The following is a 21,494-nucleotide window of genomic DNA, read 5'->3' on the forward strand; positions in this document are numbered from 1 at the left end:
CCCTTCCCTTCCCTTCCCTTCCCTTCCCTTCCCTTCCCTTCCCTTCCCTTCCCTTCCCTTCCCTTCCCTTCCCTCCCCTCCCCTCCCCTCCCCTCCCCTCCCCTCCCCTCCCCTCCCCTCCCCTCCCCTCCCCTCCCCTCCCCTCCCCTCCCCTCCCCTCCCCTCTCCCCTCCCCTCTCCCCTCCCTTCCCTTCCCTTCCCTTCCCTTCCCTTCCCTTCCCTTCCCTTCCCTTCCCTTCCCTTCCCTTCCCTTCCCTTCTCTTCCCTTCTCTTCTCTTTACAAAGCAGAATTTTCTTGATTTCATAACTCCAGATGGTGTTTCTGTGGGGACTTCAGGGGTCTCCATGTGTTTTTTTTGCAAATTAAGGACTGCTGGGATTTTGGATAGGCTGCCCAGGGAGGTTGTGGATGTCTCCTCTCTGGGGGTGTTCAAGGCCAGGCTGGATGAGGCCTTGAGCAGCTGAGTCTAGTTGAGAGGTGTCCCTACCCATGGGGGGAAGGTTGGAGTAGATGACCTCTGAGGTCCTTTCCAACCCAAAGCATTCCATGACCTATGACTACTGCAATCAAATACAAAACTAGCTCTGCAGGCACATCTGAGCAGGCTTTTGGTGCAGGTCCCCACAGCCAGGGAGCTCAGCAGGGCTGTGATAGAAGCTGGGTGACACCAAAGCAGAAGGATGCTTCAACTCTGCCACTGCCCTTGAGCCCAGGCTGGTTATTTCATCTCTTGCACTCAGTGACTGCCTAGGCTGCAGTCATTTCTCTGAGGGCAGCACAACTTTGGCCATTGTAGATTAAGAGTCTGAATAAGAAATGAGGTTTAAATCACAGTTTGAGTGATCCAAAGTTTCATTTGAGAGCTTCCTACCAGAAAAATGCTCCAAGCTCTAGGAGCTGCCATGCAGTGCTGAGCCATAAAAGCATCTCTGTTGAATCCAGTTGTCATTCCAAGTGGATAAAGGTCATGGCTTATGTTCCCTGTCTGCAGTCCTCCAGACACAGGGCTGTAGTGATGGTGATTCTGAAATAAATCTGGAATTTCACTTGCTCATAGGTAAAACTCTGAGCCCTTAGAGCTTAGGAAACACAGACAGAAGGGGAGAGCAACAGCATTAACCCCCAAGTGTCCTAATTAGCTTAAACACAATAATTATTTCTAATGGATTTTGTATTAATTAGTAATTTAGATCCATTTTTGTGGTGAACAATTTGTCCTGGCACTACACAGATGTGCTATTTTTTGGCCTTGAATATTTTCCTGGCTGAATGAAATCAGTGCAAAGTCCCCAGGGGACATAAAAAAAAAAGTGCAGAGCTGGTTTCTAATTTTCTCCCATTAGCTCATTTAAAACTTAGCCAAACCTTTGCAAAGAATGAAACCCAGCCAAATCTCAGTTCTGCCTCCTCTGCAGCACAGCCTCACCCAGCTCCACAGCTCTGCTCTGATCCATTTCCCCTTTCATGCTTTCCCTTTCTTAGCAGAACTTGCTCTTAGCAGCAAGATTTCCAAGCTGTTAAAATCGATTAAAGATGATGACAGGATTCTTGTTAAAGCTGAAGGGGTTTCCCTTCTCCTGCTTCTTGATGCAGGACTTCAAAAGCCTTCTGAAGGATGAGTCATGTAGCAAGAATTGCACAAACCTGGCCCAAAGCCAATGTAAATGGCTTAATGAATAGTGAGAGGTGAAAATAATGCAATTAAATAGGGGGACTAGAAAGTGGGGAATTCTGCTTTCCTTGCCTTCATTCATTCCAGTCAGTACTAGACAGACAGGCAGTGTGTGCAACCTGCTTTCTTAAACCCCAAAAGCAGAGGAAAGGCTCTGCAGGATCCTTCACACAGGATTTGTGCATGTGTTATACAGACACAAAACTCAGGCTGCCCCACGGGAGCTTTAGGTTGGACACTGGAATAAGCTTCTTCCCTGAAAGAGGGAAGAGCAGGCTGCCCAGGGAGGTGATGGAATCCTCATCCCTAGAGGGGTTTAAAAGATGTGGTGCTGAAGGCCACGGTTTGCCCCCAGCATTGGCAGAGTTAGGGAATGGTTGGACTGGGTGAGCTTGAAGGTCATTTCCAGCCAAAACAATTCTGTGGACAACAATTCACCAGACATTTAACCTCTCAGCTCTAGGGTTCCTCTCTTCACATAGAATCACAGAATTATTAAGGTTGGCAAAGCCCTCTAAGATCATCAAGTCCAACATTCAACCCAACACCACCCCACGTCCTGCAGTGCCCTCCCATGCAATCTCAATGGGATCCCTTCCTGCAGTTGCAGCTTTAAACTGCAGGGGTGCAGACCCAGCTGCCTCAGGGGCAGCTCAGCTGCAACAGAAAGGACACATCTGGGGAGGTGCTGGTGATAGTGGCTGTGGGATGGAAACCTGGTTTGCAGGAGACAGAAGAGATGGGAAGGATGAGGCAGGTGGTAGTGAGAACAGAAGGATTGCTTTTGGTGAGAAGGCTGTGCTGGGTTTTATCTCTGCTCTCAACCACCAAAACACCTTTGGACACAAAGCCACTTACCCCAAACTTCTCAGATGCTTTGTTTGCCTCTCATTCTGAGTTCTTGTCTTGACACCTTGTGGTCTGAGTTGCAGAAGTGCTGAATCCTCAGCCTCAGGGAGCTTATGAAGCACACCAAGTGCTCTGAAAACCCAAGCCTTCAGCACCTGGAGCTGGGTGCCTGCAGTGTGTGAATAGCTCTGGATGTTATCTCTGCCTGTATCAGAACATCATTTGCATTCTGAGAGCTGCACCATTCCCTTATAACATGAAATAAATGAGGCAATGTTTGTGCAGCTCTCACACACTACAGCGAGGAGCATCTCACAAAACCCCATGAGGAAATTAGGATTCTGTCCTCAGAACTGAGTCTGAGTGGCAAAGAGAAAGGAGGTATTGAGTTAGCTCTTCACAAAGTGTGCTGAGGGAGGCAGGGCCTCTTAAAATAAAAATATAGCTGGGAGGATTTAATGTTTGCAGTGTATTGCACACCCACAAAGCAGAGGAATGAGGATGTCATAAATACCCAGAATTCAGACATTTCCTAATTTTGCTTTTTTGCTTTTGCTGTTTCAAAACCTTTCTTTAAATATAGTCTTCCTTAAATGCCTCTGACAATACACAAAGGGGGAAAAAAAAAAACCACCAACCCTGCAACCTGCATATCCAAAAGTATGTTTTCTAATGGAGACAGTAAATTTCTTACATCAAAAAATTATATAGAGCTAATTAGTGACTATGTAATCACACAGCCCCAAAACTGCCCAGGAGAGCCAAGCTGAGGGCAGGATCCAGAGCACTGTAGATTAGGGTGCTGAGCTTTGCTGACTATATTAAAGCAATGCAACAAGGGTCAGGGCTGGGCTGGCCACCAGGTGAGTGCCAGAGGCTCTCCAGGAACCCTTCTGCCTTCCCAAAGAGAAAAGAAAGGGAAGGGAGAGAGGCTGATGGGGTGGGAAAGAAACTAACCCAGCTGGGATGAAAAGAAGAACAATGCCATGGGATAGAGACACAGAGACACAAACCCATGTGGAACCCAACCCCTGATGGCAGTGAGGGCACCACTGGCACCACTGCTGCTGGGGACAGGCACTGGGCAAGTCCCAGACTGGAATCCGTGGCAAATGGGAACTGGATTGAGGAGTTGGATTCTGGAACTGGATTCAGGAACACAGGGATCAGGGTGGAAGGCAGAAGGGACAGAGAAGGGATTCTGAGATGGATTTCTTGGGGAGTTATCAACCCCCAAACTATCAGAGGTCCTCTGGTTTATTCTTCCAATGCTGTTTGTTTCTTTAGAGGACTGCACTAATCTGGGATCTTCACTGATGGAGCTAAGGCTTGGTTTTCTCAAACCCAGAGTTTAAATCAGTGGGTTTGACACAACTGGCATCCACAGGATAGTCCAAAACTGCAACGAATAAATCTGGTTTATTAGGATGAATTCAGAGCAGCAACAAATATTGAATTTTTAATTTCCTACCATTTCTTGGGGGACTTCTGCAGGGCAATTTCCTTTTCTGAGCCCTCTGCAATTGTCTGCTCCCAGAAGAACAATGCTTATTGAAGAGGTTTTCTATTATTGATCTGCTCAGCATAAAGCCATTTCATCTTCACATTTTATTTTTCTGTCTTTTTTTTTTTCTCCCCCTCCCCTCTGCTTTCATCCTGCTTTATGTTTAGTACACGGTGTGGACTGCCCTGTGGGTCACCTGGAATGTTTTCATTATCTGCTTCTATTTGGAAGTAGGAGGACTTTCTAAGGTAGGTCACTTCTCCTTCTTCAGGTTTAAGGGAGGGTGTTCTAACAGCAGGGCTCTCAGGTTTTAGGTGGCTGGAATCATAAAGGAAGGATGTTGTTGTTTGAACATGCAATTTGATCTGGAGAGCTCCCCTCTAATGAGAACTGAAGTTTTTGAGCTTGTCTGCTAGTCAACAGCCATGGGTTTGAAGTACATAACTGCAATGAGTCTGAATTACAGCTGCCTTCTGAAGTACCATCTGGGGGTGGGAAGGGGGAAGAATGTTGAGTGGAAGAACTGAGGTTGGCTTTGATTGTTGCAAAGCAGGCAATGTCATTTTGGTTGAATTTTTTTCAAGTGCATATTGAAACCTTATCTGAATTTCTGAGAGTGCATTCAAAGCAGCTAAGGAAAGTGACCAAGAAGGTTAATGCAGGAACTTGTTGAGCAAATTGGGCTCGCAGTGAGAATGTTAATCCTTTATAAGCAAAAGAAAAAACAACCACCACAACCCAGAAAAAATGTCAATTATGGTTTGGTTTTCTTTGCACATCTGAATAAAAGTTTCATTTACATATAGGTCACCAATTCCTTATTCAAACCTCTGATTAGAGGGGAAATGTTTGCTGGAAGAGTTGAGACACATGTTCATGTGTACCAGGTAGCACCTGCAGGTTATATTTAGCATTGTAGCTGCAGTCTGTCCCATACAGCACCTGCTGGGGTTTATCCTCTTGTTAGATACAGAAGATATTGATCTCTGTTTGCCACTTTCACACTTCAGCGATTCCAGGCACAGAATGCCCACAGCAGGGTGGGCAATGTGGAAGAGGGTCCAAAGGAGGCCATGAAGGTGATCAGAGGGCTGGAGAACCTCCCTGATGGAGACAGGCTGGGAGAGTTTGGGCTGTTCAGGCTGGAGAAGGGAAGGTTCTGGGTTTGTGACCTTAGAGCAGCCTTCCAGCACTTGAAGGGGGCTACAGGAAAGCTGGGGAGGGACTTTTGAGAAGGGAGTGATAGGATGAAAGGGAATGGACTGAAGCTTGAGGAGAGGAGATTTAGATTGGAGATTGGGAAGAAGTTCTTCAGTAGGAGGGTGGTGAGACACTGGAACAGGTTGCCCAGGGAGGCTGTGGCTGCCTCTTCCCTGGAGGATCCCTTCAGGTATTGGAAGGCAGCTCTAAGGTCCCCCTGGAGCTTTCTCCAGGCTGAACACCCCCAGCTCCCTCAGCCTCTCCTCATAGCAGAGCTGCTCCAGCCCCCTGATCATTTTTATGCTCTCTTCTGGATCCTCTCCATCAGGTCCATGTCCTTCCTGTGCTGATGGCTCCAGAGCTGGACATAGTTCTCCAGGTGAGGTCTAACCAGAGCAAGGCAGAGGGTCAGAGTCACCTCTCTCAGCCTGCTGGCCACAGTGCTTTGGATGCAGCCCAGGATGTGACTGGCTGGCTGGGCTGCAAGAAGTTCTTTAATTTGTTGTTTTGGAAGAGATTTTTCTTTTTCAAGGGGAGAACAACCTCAGTTCCCTCTGCTGCTCCCCACCAGCCCTGTTCTCCAGACTATCCACCAACTTTCTTGCCCTTCTCTGGACCCTCTCCTGCCCTTCTCTGGACCCTCTCCAGCATGTCTTGACAGGAGTCATCTCATCTTGACTAGGTTGTGTTTTTTTTCTTTACCTATTACTAAGACATTCGTGAGTGCTTCTTATTTTTGCCACTTCAAAAGTGGGCTGTTGGATAAAAGACTACATTCAGTGAGGGGAAAAAAAAAACAACCCCAAACCATGTACATGTCCAGCTGTGAAGAAACCTATTTGCACCAGATCTTTATCTCCAATATTCTTGTACAGTGTTTGACTTCAGAGTGGTTCCTGCTGTTTTGGGACTGTTTTCATCTGCTTCCTGTCTGCCCTGAGTTGCAACTGTGCTTTGCTTCAGGGTATCTTCTTTATGTCTTTGCTCATGAGCTTGCTGAGTTTACTGTTAGATCTTGTAGGCATTGTTTACAGACCCTGCAAGCATTGGCACAGCCAAGCTTAAAGAGTTCTTTTGGAAAAGCCAAATTTCCTAAACAACCCTTTTTTAGTTTGTGCTCCTTGGTAGTTTTTGTCTATTTTAGGTTTGCCTCCTGTGTGTTTTAGGAATCAGCTGGTGATTAGTTATAAACATCCTTTGTATATATAGGAGGAGGTATATAAAGGTATCCTATGGATGTAAGGTGATGAGGGGACTGAAACATCTCTCTTGTGAGGAAAGACTGAGACAATTGGGGCTTTTCAGTCCAGAAAAGAGAATATTGAGGGGGGATGCTTAGAAGGGCCTGTGGTGATGGGATGAGGGGCAATGGTTTGAAACTGGAGCAGGGCAGATCTAGGCTGGACATCACGAGGAAGTTCTACACAATGAGGGTGGTGAAATACTGGAACAGGTTGCCCAGGGATGTGCTGGAGACATTCAAGATCAGACTTGATGTGGTCCTGGGCAACCTGCTCCAGTTGGAGATGTCCCTGCTGCCTGCAGAGGGGTTGGCCAAGATGCCTTTGGAGGGTCCCTTCCAACCCAGTGCAATCTGTGAATTGGGTCTGTGTGAAAGAGACTACACAATGTGTTTCCTTTTACAGTCTGTAACCTATCAAGGAATAATTCATTGCACTTTGTCCTGCTCCATCACATCACCCAGCCCATGAGTGGTGTAATAAATAATCCTTCTGACATGCTTTGTCTTTTAATTTAGTACTTGTGTTTTGAATCCCTGTATTAGTGTGGAAACAGAAATGTGTTCCTGTATTTAAGTGTTTTGCCAAGAGTAAAACAAATTGGAGTGTCAAATGAGTGTGATTTAACAGCTGGCAGGGTTGTGTTCTGCCTTTCCAACAGAATTATCACTCCCTTTTCCTTGTGTTTCCACTTGCCTTAATAGATTATTTTGGCAATTCATTGAGTGCCTGCTTGAGTCAGGTTTGACTGGAGATGAAAGGAAACCCAGGAGCTTCTGAGGTGCACTAAGAGAAGATATTGCTTAACATCCACACATTGTACTGAAGCTGAAAGAGAGCATTTCAGCTTTTAATACCTGCAGGTTTTCCACCTGCTCCTGTCTGAGCTGTTGGTGTAAAAAACATTTATAGGAGGGAGGAAAAAAGCCAATAGGGTTTCATTTTGGGGAAATGTTGTCTGTGCTTCAAAGTTCTTGGCTTTGTGCTGCTGGTTTTTGTCTTTCAGGCAGCTCTAGGTGTTTCAGCACTACATGAAATGTCTAAGGGCAGCCATCTCCTGCAGCAAACCATCTGTGTGAAATGAATTTCATGGAATCACAGACTGGTTTGGGTTGGAAGGGACCTTTAAAGGTCTTCTAATCCAACCCTGTGCAGTCAGCAGGGACATCAACTAGAGCAGGTTGCTCAGAGCTCCAGACAACCTGGCCTGGGATGGTTCCAGGGATGGGGCATCTCCCACCTCTGTGGGAGACCTGGGCCAGGGTCTCACCACCCTCACTGTGAAAAATCCTCCCTTCTCTCCAGTCTGAATCTCCCTCTTTGAGTTTCAAACCATCACCCCTTGTCCTGCCACAACAGGCCCTGCTCAAAAGTCTTCTAAAAAAAGCCTTTAAGCACTGAAAGGCCACCAGGAGGTCTCCCTGGAGCCCTCTCAGGCCAAAGAACCCCAAATCTTTAATCTCTTCTGTTGTAGGCGTCAGTAGACCTGAGCTACCTGCAGTGCCAGGCAGAGACAGTCACACAGCATTATTTTTATTTGGTGCTTGAAAAAAACCCTGGGCACTTATCTGCTTGATGATTGAGTCCTAAAATGTGTTATAGATCTCTGGGACCAGGATGGACTCCCAGCCTTACACTTGCGAGGGAGAAGGGTAAGATTTATAGTTATCTAGTAAAAAAAAAAAAAAAAGAAAAAGACAGACTTACAGGTTCCTGAAATCAATGACTCTCAAAATTGCCCAAACATTGAATGATAAGCATGAATAATTTAAGTCTGCTTTGTTAAATGTGCAGAAGTCAACTTCTCCTTGCAGCCAGCCTCGTTGTAAATCGCCAGCAATTTACTGTGCTCCTAGAAACCACAGGCAGCAATTTGCAGGCAAGATGAGACCTGGTTCCTATCCACAGCTGACATTTGCTTGATTTAAACTGTCATTGTGAAAAGCTGCTAACTGACAGCTGGAGCTTGGGATGAAGTTATCAAGCTGACTGAAGGGCTCCTCAGCACTGAGGCTGAGCTGCGGTTCTGTTTGGCGCTGGGAGGGCACAACAGGCATCCCACCGCCAGTGGGGTCTGGATGTGTGCATGCAAAGGAGTGTGCCAGGGAAACCAGAGGTGATCTTTACAGCCATTCGTGTGCTGCACTGTTGCATGGGGCTCTGCTGGCATTTGACATCTCAGGAACACAGCAATACGTTTCCAAAGTCACAGGGAATCAGCCAGGTTGGGAGAGACCTCCGAGATTGTCGAGTCCAACTGATCACCCAACCCGGACTGATCAACCAGACCATGGCACTAAGTGCCTCACCCAGTCCCTTCTTAAACACCTCCAGGGATGTTGACAGCCCATCCCAATGGACAATCTCTCTTTCTGTGAGGAGCTTCTTTCTAAGATCAAGCCTGAACTTCCCCCTGCACAGCTTGAGACTCTGTCCTCTTGTTCCGGTGCTGGTTGCCTGGGAGAAGAGACCAACGCCCACCTGGCTACAACCTCCCTTCAAAATCACAGAGTCACAGAAACATTCAGGTTGGAAAAGACCTTCAGGATCACCAAGTCCAACCCAGAACCCTGCTCTACAAGGCTCACCCCTAAACCATAGCCCCAAGCACCACATCCAAACCACCTTGAAACACATCCAGGCTTGGGGACTCCACCGCCTCCCTGGGCAGCACATTCCAGGGCCTGACTACTCTGGCTGGGAAAAATTTTTTCCTAATGTCCAGTCTAAACCTCCCCAGTCATAGCTTGAGGCCATTCCCTCTTGTTCTATTGCTAATTACCAGCACCAACCTCTCCACAATGTCCTTTCAGGTAGCTGTAGAGAGCAATGAGGTCTCCCCTCAGCCTCCTCTTTTCCAAACTAACCATCCCCAGCTCCTTCAGTCACTCTCTGTAAGATTTACTCTCCAGGCCCTTCACAGCTTCCTTGCCCTCGCCTGCAATGTCTCCAGCACCTCCACATCTCTCCTGCATGGAGGTGCCCAAGACTGGACACAATACTCCAGCTGTGGCCTCCCCAGAGCTGATACAAAGGGACAGTCACCTTCTTCCTTCACAGCTATGGCAGAAGTTCACAGAGTCACAGATTGCATCATGTCAGAAGGGACCCTCAAAAGTCATCTTGGCCAACTCCCACCCTGCATTCAGCAGCCCTGCTACTGCCAGGACTGGAAAAGAGTGGAAAAAAAATTAGTTTTCATTTCCCCATTCCCCTCAGCACCATTTTCCAGCAGTCAAGTTCCTGACCCCCTATCCATACGGCACGCCCGGCTGCAGGAAGCAGTGCTCCCGGAAAGGCTGACATTTACATACTGGTTTTAGCTCAATGATTAAAGTAATGAAAGGTGCAGGTTCTCCATTTGAGAAGCACGAGATCCTTTTACCTGAAAGGTCAGGTGGCTGAGGGAGCTGAGAGCTGGGAGGTTGGGCATTAATTCCAGTGGGTTCCTCGGTATCGATCACAGTGATCGCCAGCGCTGGTTTGTAGGCTGGGCAGCAGGTAACATCTCCTTGCAGCCCATTTGTCTCCTTTTGTTTCTTGATTAATATCACAGATTGGAAAAGCTGTGCTAATGAAATTGGCCTGTTAATTAGATCAGTCTTTAGCAGCAGGGTTTGGATATCTTAGGGGGTTGGGGATTTTTTTTCTTCCCAGCCCAGTTCGTGGCAGTCCTTGTTAAAAATTCTGCTCCTTTTCTTTTTGCAGTGTTGCCTGGAATTGAACTTTGGTGTGTATTTATGCAAGGAATATTTATCTGTGTGTATATATAGATATGAATTTATATATGGTGGGAGGGATAAGCACATTCCCTGCTTGTTAGCCAGTTTTAGTGTTAGATTGCAGAGAAGCAAACCCCTGATTTTACAGTTTTCATTTTAACCTACTGAATACCTTAGATGGAAAAAAAAAAGGTCTTTTGTTGTTGTTATTGTTGATGTTGTTATCATCATTATCACTATCATCGTCATCATAATCATTACTAATCTTAAACCTAGAATTGTAGAATGGTTTAGGTTGGAAGACACCAGAGATCATCTCCTCCAACACCCCCCACCATGGGCAGGGACACCTCTCATAGCCAAAAAATGAGGGAAGAAATAAGGAAATATGTACTGAGAGTTCTCAGGGAGTGTTTGGTGGGGAAGATATTTCTTTTAGGTGGAAATTAATTGTATGGTTTAATGTTCATAGGATCACAGAATGTTAGGGCTTGGAAGGGACCTCAAAAGATAATCCAGTCCAACATCCCTGCCAGAGCAGGATCAGCCAGGGCAGATCACACAGGAACACATCCAGGTGGGCTTTGAAAGTCTCCTGAGAAGACTGCTCCAGAGCTCCAGCACCCTTGCACCAAGGAATTTTCTCCTCCTGTTAGGATGGAACCTCCTGGGTTCCAGTTTGTGCTCATTGCCCCTTCTCCTGTTACTGGGCAGCAGTGGAAAGAGCCTGGCCCCATGCTCCTGATCTCTATTTATCAGCACTGATCAGATCCCCTCTCAGGCTGCTCTTGTCCAGGCTAAAGATCCCCAGGTCTCTCAGCCTCTACTCCAGAAGAATATCTTTTTGCTCATTGTTGAGTTCTGGAGAAGTTATCACCAGACACCAGTTCTGAAATCCCACCCAGGCTGACATCTGATCCTGTGTCCTGTGTGCAGCCCTGGGGGTTCACAGGCTCAGTCACATAACCTCCTTGCATTTACATTCCTTAGGTGACTAAAACAAGAGGAGCTTTATTTTAGCACACCTCCCTTTGTGTGTGTGTGACTTCTATTCCCAGCAGGTAGATGAAGGCAGAAACCAGGAGTGGATTTATTAGCAGGGGTGGGGGAAGAGATCCCTCTGTTGTGTTAAGGTCAGCCAATGTTTTCAGATGATGAAGTGTTATTGCCCATTGTGGATCTCCTCTGGGAGAGATGGATGTAGGCAGGTGCTGCAGGCACCACTGTTCACACACACTGAGGACAAATGAACATTTAAATTGTCCCATTTTTTTTTTTTACCCCCCCTTTGTGAACTATTGTGACTTCCTTCAGGAGATATCCAGGCTGCTGTGTTATTTTAAGGTAACTTGGAAGGGGGAGAAAAATATTCTTGGACCCTGAACACCTTCTAAATGCACTGCTCAGAATAAAGGCAGATGTTGGGAAATGCTTTTATGCAGTCTGTGGATAACCTTGCACAGCCTTTGACCTCAGCTGTACTCGAAGCTAAATATTACACCTAGCAGCTGCAGTGATGAACTGAGCTCCTTCCTCTTGTCCTGACAGCTAAAGAATGGGTTGTTCCCTTTTGCTGAACAAATTGGTTCATAGATTCATGGAAGGGTTTAGGTTGGAAGGGGTCTTAAAGAAGTTCCAACTCCCGTGCCATGGGCAGGGACACCTTCCACTAGCCCAGACTGCTCAAGGTCTCAGCCAACCTGGCCTTGAGCACTTCCAACCTTGGAGCCTCCACAACCTCCCTGGGCAACCTGTTCCAGTGTCTCCCCATCCTCATGGGGAAGAATTTCTTCCTCATAGGTGTCTCAGGTGGGAATGATTCCTTAATACCCAGGGAAGAATCCACATCCACTCAAGGGCCCTCCTCATCCTCACAACCAAAACCAACCAGCAGAAATGAGGGGGGGGGGGGGGAATTTTGGTTTCCCACCCCTGTGCCCAGAAACCTGTCAGGTTTCAGTGTAAAATCTTCTCTTTTTGGTTTATGTGCACAAAAAGCTTTTGCTTCACAGCATTGCTAGGTGTGGGCTGCAGATGCAGACACAGCAGCATTCTCAACCCATCCAAAAGTTCACCACAGCTTCTGGGACAAGTTTGGAGGTTCTGGAGATGACTTGGCTCTCCCAAGCCTTGCTGCCCACCCTCCCATCCTTTATCTCTGGAGCTGGGAGGTCTATTCCTGTCCACCAGCCCCATCTTGACACCACCAGGACAAGGAAAGGAATCCCAGAATACAAAGTAAGAAGCAAGACTGAAGGCATCAGGTCCCTCAAAGCTGAGATTTAAATAGCTTTGTAGCTGCCATAGCAGATATTGCACCCTGGTTTGAACTGGAGTGATTGCTACCTCTCTGTTGTACATTTCACATCACTCTTTTTCCATGCATTTAAAAGCAAACATTAGAACTCAGCAAACTTTAATAGCATCTCCTGCTTGGCTCTCAAAACAACTTTGCTAATTGAAAACTTCATCTCAGTGGCATTTCTCCTGCCATCTTTAATAAACCCTGACAGATTTCACAGTTTCTGTCTTTCCTCCTCAGGGTTTTCTGAGGATTCTTCTGCTTTTCAAGCACACTACAACATCACAAGGCTGTAGGATAAATCACAGAATGATTTGGGTTGGAAGGGACCTCCAGAGGTCATCTAGACCAACCCAGCTGCAGTCAGCAGGGATGTCCTCCACTAGAGCAGCCTGCTCACAGCCTTGGGCAGCCTGACCTTGAATGTCTCCAAGGATGTGGCCTCAGTGATGTCCCTTTTCCAGTGTTCCACCACCCTCATGGTAAAGACTCTGACAAATCAATTAGTCATGGCCCCCACTACAAGAGGTGCATCCAGATGAAGCAAGTCTCTCACAGCAGGAAAACAAAAAATCCAGCAACAAATCCTGTTAAGGATAATTCCATTTTCTGGGCTAACAGGTGAAAAAAGGGTTGGATTAAGAAAAGTGGACATAAAAGCCTTTTTGCCTTTATCCTGAGGAGCTGAAGGTTGAAGAAGAGGGATTGGCATAGTTAAAAGTGCTCTGAGTGATGTTCTTTTGTTCTCCATCTCACCCCTCCATCTTGATTTTAGCTCTTGGACATGGAACCATCTATCAAATACAATACTCCAACGGTGGAGGTTAAGATTTTCTCTCCAAATGATCCATCCTGACTCCCACTTTGTCCAGGTAGAAAACTATGAGAATCTTTTCTAAGCTTTTCTAAGCAGACTTTTTCTAAGCTCCAGCACCACAAAGCACTGAGCAACTTGTTCTGATCTCATAGCTGACCCTGCAAAGAGCAGGAGGTTGGAATAGAGAACACTTAAGGTCCCTGAAGTGTATCCTATGATCCCATAGCTCATCTGATATTGCAGTTTCTATCCCTTGCAGTCTGCTTAATAAACTTCCTACGAGGTGCCTGTGTGGCTCTTCTCCTTGTCCTTGCCTCTTGAGTAACTTGGAGTAAGAGCCCAAGGCTGATGGCCATGTCTAGGAGGATGCCTCCTGGTGTTTGGTACCAGCTGGGCTTCCTGCAGACCCTCCTGTGCACATTTCTCTCTATCAGGGAGGAGCAGATCCATCTATGATTTTAGCTTTCTAAATGCTCAGCTCTAAATGCTCCCAGGAGAAAGAAAAATAATAATAATAATAATAAAACAAAGAAAAGAGAAGCCAAGCTGAGGCCCGCAAGATTTCCCTTGCAGCAAGCTGGGATGATAGGAGAATCCTGTCCCCAGTGGCACAGACACATCTAGGGGAAGATGCTTCTCATTTCTTTTGATTAAAGCTTCAAATCAATTTCTTGGTTTGTGGCTTGGTTTGTCTCTCAGCAATGGAGTGCAGTGTTTTGCTCAGCCTCTCATTAAGCCACACAATGGGAAGAGCCCAGCTGCTGTGCCTGGACAGGATGATGTGCAATGATGCTCACTGCCTGCAGCCACCAGCTATCACCCAGCAGCTCTGCCTGGGCCCAGCTGCTGCAGTGCTGCTGTGGAGAAAAAACCCCAAAGAGATTGGTGTGAGGGTGGTGTCAGACCTGCTTGCTCCTCACAGCCCAGCTGCCCAATTTAGTAAGGCCACCTCCACAGCTGCATGCCAAGGGCTCTCTATGAGGCTGGGGCTGTTTAATCTGGAGAAGAGAAGGCTGAGAGGGGATCTGATCAATGTCTATCAATAGCTGAGAGGTGGGGGGCAAGTGGAGGGGGCCAGGCCCTTTTTGGAGGGTCACAGTGATAAGACAAGGAACAATGGGTTCAAACTTGAACAGAGAAGATTTCAGCTCAACATAGAGGAGAAACAGTGAGGGTGACAGAGCCCTGGAACAGGCTGCCCAGGGGGGTTGTGGAGTCTCCTTCTCTGGAGACTTTCCAACCCCACCTGGATGCATTCCTGTGCAGACTGCCCTAAGTGCTCCTGCTCTGGCAGGGGGTTGGACCTGATGATCTCTGGAGGTCCCTTCCAGCCTCTGATATACTGTGAGACTGTGAGGCAGAGCATGGCAGGCTGCTTGTGTCCTCTCCTCCTCACAAGGTGAAGCAGCTGCTCACAACCCTCGACCCAAACAACCACAACATGTCCTTAAAAAAGCACAAAGCCTTGGTAAGGATCTTCACCCCCAACCATGGCTTCTTAATGGGTTTCTCCATCAAGGGCCCCAGAGATGGCTGAGGCAGGGCTGCCCAGCTCCTCCAAGCTGCTGGCTCTTTGGTGTGAGGCTGCTGGAGCCCTGGAACAGGCTGCCTGGAGAGGTTGTGGAGTCTCCTCTAGAGGTATTCCAAACCCACCTGGACATTGGGATCCTGGGCAAGCTGCTGTGGGTGATCCTGCTTCAGCAGGGGGGTTGGAATGGATGATCTCCAGAAGTCTTTTCCAGCCCCCAGCACTCTGTGTTCTGCACAGAATAGTGAAAGAGTGGTCAGGGATTGGAAGAGGCTGCCCAGGGAGGTTCTAGAGTCACCATCCCTAGAAATGTGTGGCCATGGCACTTTGGGACATGGTTTAATGCCCATGGTGGTGTTAGGCTGACTGTTCACAGAGTCATAGAATGGTTTGGGTTGGAAGAGGCCTTAAAGATCATCCAATTCCAGCCCTCCTGCCATGGGCAGTGACACCTTCACTAGCCCAGGCTGCTCAAGACCTCATCCAACCTGCCCTTGGAGCTGATGATCTTAGAGGTGTTGCCCAACCCAAACCGTTCTATGACTGGGTGATTTTCTAAGCACAGCTGCTCACTGGTGGAAGCCAGAAGGAGCTGGTGTCCTCAAAAACAAAGAGCACAAGTAAATAAGAGACTTTGCTGTTCTGAAGCATTAATGAGGTTTGCAGGAGCCATTGTTACTCTACAAAACCCACAGCAGTTTATTGTTGCTAATTAGTCTCTTGGCACCGCAGGTATTTAAGATTAATTGGAGTGTCTGTACTCAGTAAGGAGGTCCCAGGCAGTTTACACTGAGTGTCAACATCTTTTCCTTTATCTGGGAGATTACCCCTGGAAAATTTGTCAACAGGGGCAGGAGCTCTTAGCAATCAAACCTTGGAAAGTTTGACTGGAGGCAGTCGCTCCCAAGCTACCAAAAAAGATCAGAGAGCTCCAGCAGCAAGAATAAACCAATCCTCAGGAACCCTGCCAGGGAGGTAGACCTTGCACAAAAATGGGGGTTTGGGCTCCTGTGTGGTTTCTCAGTGTGACACAACACCATGAATCAAACCTGCAGCAGTTGTAGCAGCGTTGATTTTCATCACTGTGTTGCTGCTGTAAATTCAGTCATCGTGGGGTGGGTGTGGGAAGAGCAATCCTTTCATCTCCATCTTGGAAAGCTGTGAATAAAGAGCAGGAGGTGTTGGTGACAGAGAGGATTCTGTTGGGGTGTGCTGCAAGGCTTGCTCAGAGATGCTTTGTTTGTGTCTCCTTCAGGTTTCTGCAGTTAATGACTCCTCTGGCAGCTGGCCTGGCTCTGTAGTTCACTTAAAAAAGAGCCTTTTGTGTCATTCTGTCTTGGCTGCATTTATTAGGGAGGGCTGATAAAGGATCACATATTACAGACAAAAGGGCCAATGCCATTTCAACTCCACCACTGCCTAGGAAGGTTGAACCAGCTGATCTTTGGGGTCCCTTCCAACCTGGCATCCCATCTGGGCCATGGTTTAACGAGCATAGTGGTGTCAGCTGGACTGTTGGACTTGATGAAATTTTTACAAGCCTTTTCCAAGGTTTATGATTCTCTGCTTCTCTGCTGTTGTTTTCAGCAGTCATTTCTCTCTCAGGATGAGCTCTTACTCCTCCTGGCACTTACAGGTTTCTCTGTGAGAGCACTGAGAGTGCAGCCTGGAGGTCACTGCGTTTGATCAGGTCTATTGCTTGGCTCCTTCTGCTCCAGCACAAGTGGCAATTAGCACATCCTATTGTTCCACCGGGGTGAGAGGCCTCCCAGTCATGAAGTACAGCTGAGCACAGCCAGTTTGCATTGAAACTAAGTCTGAGCAATTAAAACTTACTTTACTTTTCCTCCCTCCTTGGAAACACACTCTAGGAGTGCTGCTGCAGTGCATGAAACCAGTGGATTGAAGTAGCTCCAAGTGTCTCTGTTCTAGGATAGTTTTCCTGTCCACAGGCACCCTTGGGGGTCCCTTCCAGCCTAGCATTCTGTGATACCAGACAGTCTCCATGAAGAAAAGCAGCAATCCTTTTGGAAAGTCACCAATGTTTGTAATCACTTGGTGCCACCATGTAAGGAGTGGCAGGTTTGCAGGACATGCAGATTGTGACTTTGGATGTGGAATGAGTGTGTGTGTCCACAGCATGTTGGCAACTATTCCTCTGTTTGTTTGTTCATCCCTTCTGGAAGGGTGTTGGAAGATAGAGATTTCTGTGGCTCAGCTACACAGATGGAATTGCTTGTATGAGATCTTCCTTCAAATTAACAATCTTTGCTCTCCATGGAAAGAAAAGGTCTCTGCTTTGGCAGGGGGGTTGGACTCGATGATCTCCAGAGGTCCTTTCCAACCCCTACCATTCTATGGTTCCAGTGGAAGAGCTTCATAGATTCATAGAATGGGTTGGGTTGGAAAGGAGATTAAAGCTCATCCAGTTCCAACCCCCTGCCACGGGCAGGGACACCTCCCACCAGCCCAGATTGCTCAGGGTCTCTTCCAGCCTGGCTTTGAACACCTCCAGGGAGGGGACATCCACAACCTCCCTGGGCAACCTGTGCCAGTGTCTCCCCACCCTCACTGGAAAGAATTTCTTCCTCATCTCCAGTCTCAATCTCCCCTCCTCAAGTTTCAATCCATTCCCTCTCATCCTACCACTCCAAGCCCATGTCAAAAGCCCTGCCCAGCTCTCCTGTAGCCCCCTTCAGGTACTGGAAGGCTGCTCTAAGGTCTCCAGTCTCAATCTCCCTGCCTCAAGCTTAAAGCCTCTTCTTATTGTCTTAATTGAGCCTTTGAACCTCAGTCAGTATTGCTCACAGCAAACACAGCACCCAATCAGATGAATATTTTGAAATTCATCTCCATTTGAATACCTTCCCTGATTTCCCATCAGCACCTGCTAAAGAAAAGGGAATTAAAAAAGAAAAAAAAAAGAAAAAGAAAAGAAAAGGAAAGGAAAAAAAAAAAAAGAGGGAAATCTGTTTGAAAAGAAAGGGAATATATTTGCAAGTTTAATTTCCCTGGAGAGAACGGAGCTTTTCAGAGCACCTTTGAGATGTTTCTCTCTTCTTTGTGTAACCTGGAAGCTTAATTTTTGTTCCTGGTTTGGATTTTTTTCTTTTTTTCTTTCCCTTTTCTTTGCATTCTCATTTGCATGATAAAAGAAGTTCCACTTTTCTTTTCAAGATCCTTCCAGAAAGTTTAAAGGATCCCAGGCAGAAAATGAACATTTAGAAATGCAGTAATTTGGGGATAGAATCCACTGTGATTTCCAAGGCTTTCAGTGGTCTGAGCAGACAGCTCTCATTTTTTCAGCAGGCTGTATGAAATTTCCCTATTTCCATGGTGATTCCCTGAGTGGAGCCTACATTTCTAATGGAATGAATCATCCCAGAGATGAAGTTTTTGTTCCTCAATGTGGAAGATATCTATTCAACACATTTTCTCAAAACCCAAGCAGATGTTTGGGCTGCTCAGCATCTCTTCTGATCTTCGTCTTGCAGCTGAGATGACTGTGAAGCTGGGACTGAAAGGACATAGAAATATTAGACTCAGCTGCTGAAGGCTTCATCTAACCTGGCCTTGAACACCCCCAGGGAGGAGGCATCCACAACCTCCCCAAGAAACCTGTTCCAGAGCCTCACCACCCTCATACTAAAGAACTTCCTAAAGTCCAGCCTAACCCTGCTCTCCCTCAGCTTCAAACCATTCCATTTGTCCTGTCGCTAGACATCCTCAGGAACAGTCTCTCTGCAGCCTTCCTGCAGGATCCCTTCAGGCACTGGCAGGCAGCTCTAAGGTCCCTCTGGAGCCTTCTCTTCTCCAGGCTGAACACCCTCAGCTTCCTCAGCCTATCCTTGCAGCAGAGCTGCTCCAGCCCTTGGATCATCTTTGTGGCCTCCTCTGGCCTCACTCCAGCAGCTCAGTGTCCTTCTGATGAGGAGGACACACAGTAAAAGTAGCAAGTGACCTCTCCAACAGTAAATATTTCTCTCTGGGCATGTTTATCTTTTAGTTTGAGGTTTGTTATACAAAGAAACACATCCCACGTCCTCCAGAAACAAAAAGGGAAACCCCCCCAAAGGAAGTAGAATTCTTCTGTTCCATCTCATTTTGAGCAAGGACTTGTCCTGGGCTGTGCTCAATGTGCTGAGACCTTAGGAGCCAAGAACCTGACTTGGCTACAAAAGGACTGAAAGTTGACTAATGAGACGAAGGCACTGCTGGCATGATGCAGCCATTCCCTGCCCTGCTGTGCAGAGGCCCTTGCTGAGAATGAGGTTTTCCTTCACTTTGCTCCCTTACCAGGTGGGTGATTGGGTTAATTTGGCTTAATGATGCATTGCAGCACAGATTCCTTTCCATGCAGCACTGAACAGCTTCCCTATGCGAAAGGGATGTTGAGGTCTGGTCTGCTGGAGGAAATGAGGAGCACTGGGAGGAACATGTCCCTCCCAAAGCCATCACACACCACTGGCTCAGTGCTTGGCACTTTCTGAGCAGGGTTTAACTGTGCATTTGCTCAGGGAGAGGTAGAATCTTTCTGGTTGAGTAAGTGGAAGTTGTTTATGCTTAGATGAGCCCAGGGCCCATTGAGCGATGCCAGCACCAGCAAAAACCTCTCCTGTGTGTCCAGAGGGTGTGATTGGGAAATGGCAGCTGGAGGCAGCAAGGGGCTGATGCCTAAGTTAACATTTGGCTAAGGTCTTTGAAATGGCTGGGAATAGCAGTTGTGTGACAGCATGGAAATGGGGTGGTGATAATTGGTTCTAAGGCGTTGGATCATTCTGCTCCACCCTGGGAAAGCAACTGGCTGGTCCCACTGGAAGGCAATTTATTGCATTTGACACTTTGCTGGTCACAGTCAGTGTAAATAAAAGTGCTCATTTCTTTCTCACATCTTTCTTTTTTTTTTTTTTTTTAAAGCTATTTATGGTGAACATTTCCAGGCCCAATGTAGAAAAAAAGGTAATCTGAAACAGAAACCTGAGCACTGAATTTTATTACATTCCTTTTTTCCCCTTCTTTTTCTTTTTAAAGTTTCTTGTCGATATATTCCAACAGAACCGAACCCAACAAGTTGCCCCCTCCCTGGAGGTGTTCAAGGCCAGGTTGGATGAGGCTTTGAGCGACCTGGGCTGGTGGGAGGTGTCCCTGCCCATGGTAGGAAGGTTGGAACTGGGTGATCTTTAAGGTCCCTTCAAACCCAAATCATTCTATGACTAGTTTGGAACTGGATGATGCTTAAGGTCCCTTCCAACGCAGACCATTCTATGATGGGAGGGACCTCCAAAGGTCATCCAGTCCAACCCCCCTGCATTCAGCAAGGACATCCTCCACTAGAGCAGCTTGCTCAGAGCCTTCTCCAGCCTCACCTTGAATATCTCCAAGAATGGAGCCTCAACTCCCTCCCTGGGCAACCTGTTGCAGTGTTCCAGCAGCCTCATGGTGCAGAGCTTATTCCTCACATCCAATCTCAATCTGCTCTGCTCTCATTTCAAACCATTGCCTCTCCTCCTGTCCCTGCAGCCCTTTGCACACAGTCCCTCTGCAGCCTTCTTGCATCCCCTTCAGGTACTGGAAGGCTGCTGGAACCTTCTATTCTCCAGCCTCAACACATAATGCAGTGGCCCAACAGTTCTGCAGGATTTAAGACAGTTCCATCCATCTTAGCACAGCTCCTTTCATACAACCAAATGGATGCAAGATAATCATTGTTCAAAGCAGCCAAATGAAAGAAGACAGTGAGAGCATAATATAAACCCTCTGGGCACTCCAGCACTTTGTGGAGTTCTTTCTCACTCTGCCTCACCTTCATTTATTTGCTGTTCTGGCAATATTTACTTCTCTAGCAGAGGCTTTGGAGTGAGCATTGCATTGCAGGGCATGCTAAGACCTCATCTGAGCTGAGATTATGAGGAAGAAAGCAGAGTTAAGCAGGACTGACAGGAAACTAAATGAATACAAGCAGGCAGATCTTGGTCCTCTGGTCCAACAGCTGGGCTGCATGCATAATGCATAGCAAGTTCCTGTTGTTCAGGATATGAAGAAGAGGGGGAGGGGGGAAACAACAAAGAAATCAAGCCAACCCCAAGTAATTCTTCTGCAGTTTCCTCACTTAAAGAAATGTTTTAACTATTGCTTAAATTAATGCTAGAAAGAACTAGAGAACACCCATGGCAGGGGGGTTGGAACTAGATTAATAGGCTAATAGAAAGGTTTGGGTTGGAAGGGAGCTTAAAGCTCATCCAGTTCCAACCCCCTGCCATGGGCAGGGATACCTCCCACTGGCCCAGGCTGCTCAAGGTTTCATTCAACCTGGCCTTGAAAGCTGCCAAGCTTGGAGCTGCCTCAGCTTCTCTGGCCAACCTGTTCCAGTGGCTCCCCACCCTCATGGGGAAGATTTGCTTGCTGTTAGCTAACCTAAATCCAGCTTCTTCCAGTCTGAAGCCTTCACTCCTTATCCTGTCTCTCCATGTAGAAAGGGACACCTTCCACTAGCTCAGGTTGCTCAAGGCTTCATCCAACCCAGCCTTGGATTCTTCCAGAGGTGTACACATTAACATCTGTACTGGGAGAAGGCAGAGCTGCCTTCCCCTCCCCTTTTCAGCCTAATAAAGCAGAGTGTAGGGGGAAAACCTTTACAGATTTGGGAGCAATGGAGTGG

At 47.2% G+C, this 21,494-nt stretch overlaps 1 protein-coding gene across 1 annotated transcript in view; it reads left to right on the forward strand.

The window, feature by feature from the left end:
• NKAIN3 (sodium/potassium transporting ATPase interacting 3) overlaps positions 1 to 21,494 on the forward strand; it is a 136,495-nt gene that overhangs the window by 68,105 nt on the left and 46,896 nt on the right. Inside the window, exon 3 of the mRNA XM_054394659.1 lies at positions 4,194 to 4,274. Within this exon, the coding sequence (XP_054250634.1) occupies positions 4,194 to 4,274 (81 nt within the window). The remainder of the gene's footprint in view (positions 1 to 4,193; positions 4,275 to 21,494) is intronic.

Source organism: Indicator indicator, chromosome 31 (genome assembly GCF_027791375.1).
Source record: "Indicator indicator isolate 239-I01 chromosome 31, UM_Iind_1.1, whole genome shotgun sequence".
NCBI classification, from domain to species: Eukaryota; Metazoa; Chordata; class Aves; order Piciformes; family Indicatoridae; genus Indicator; species Indicator indicator.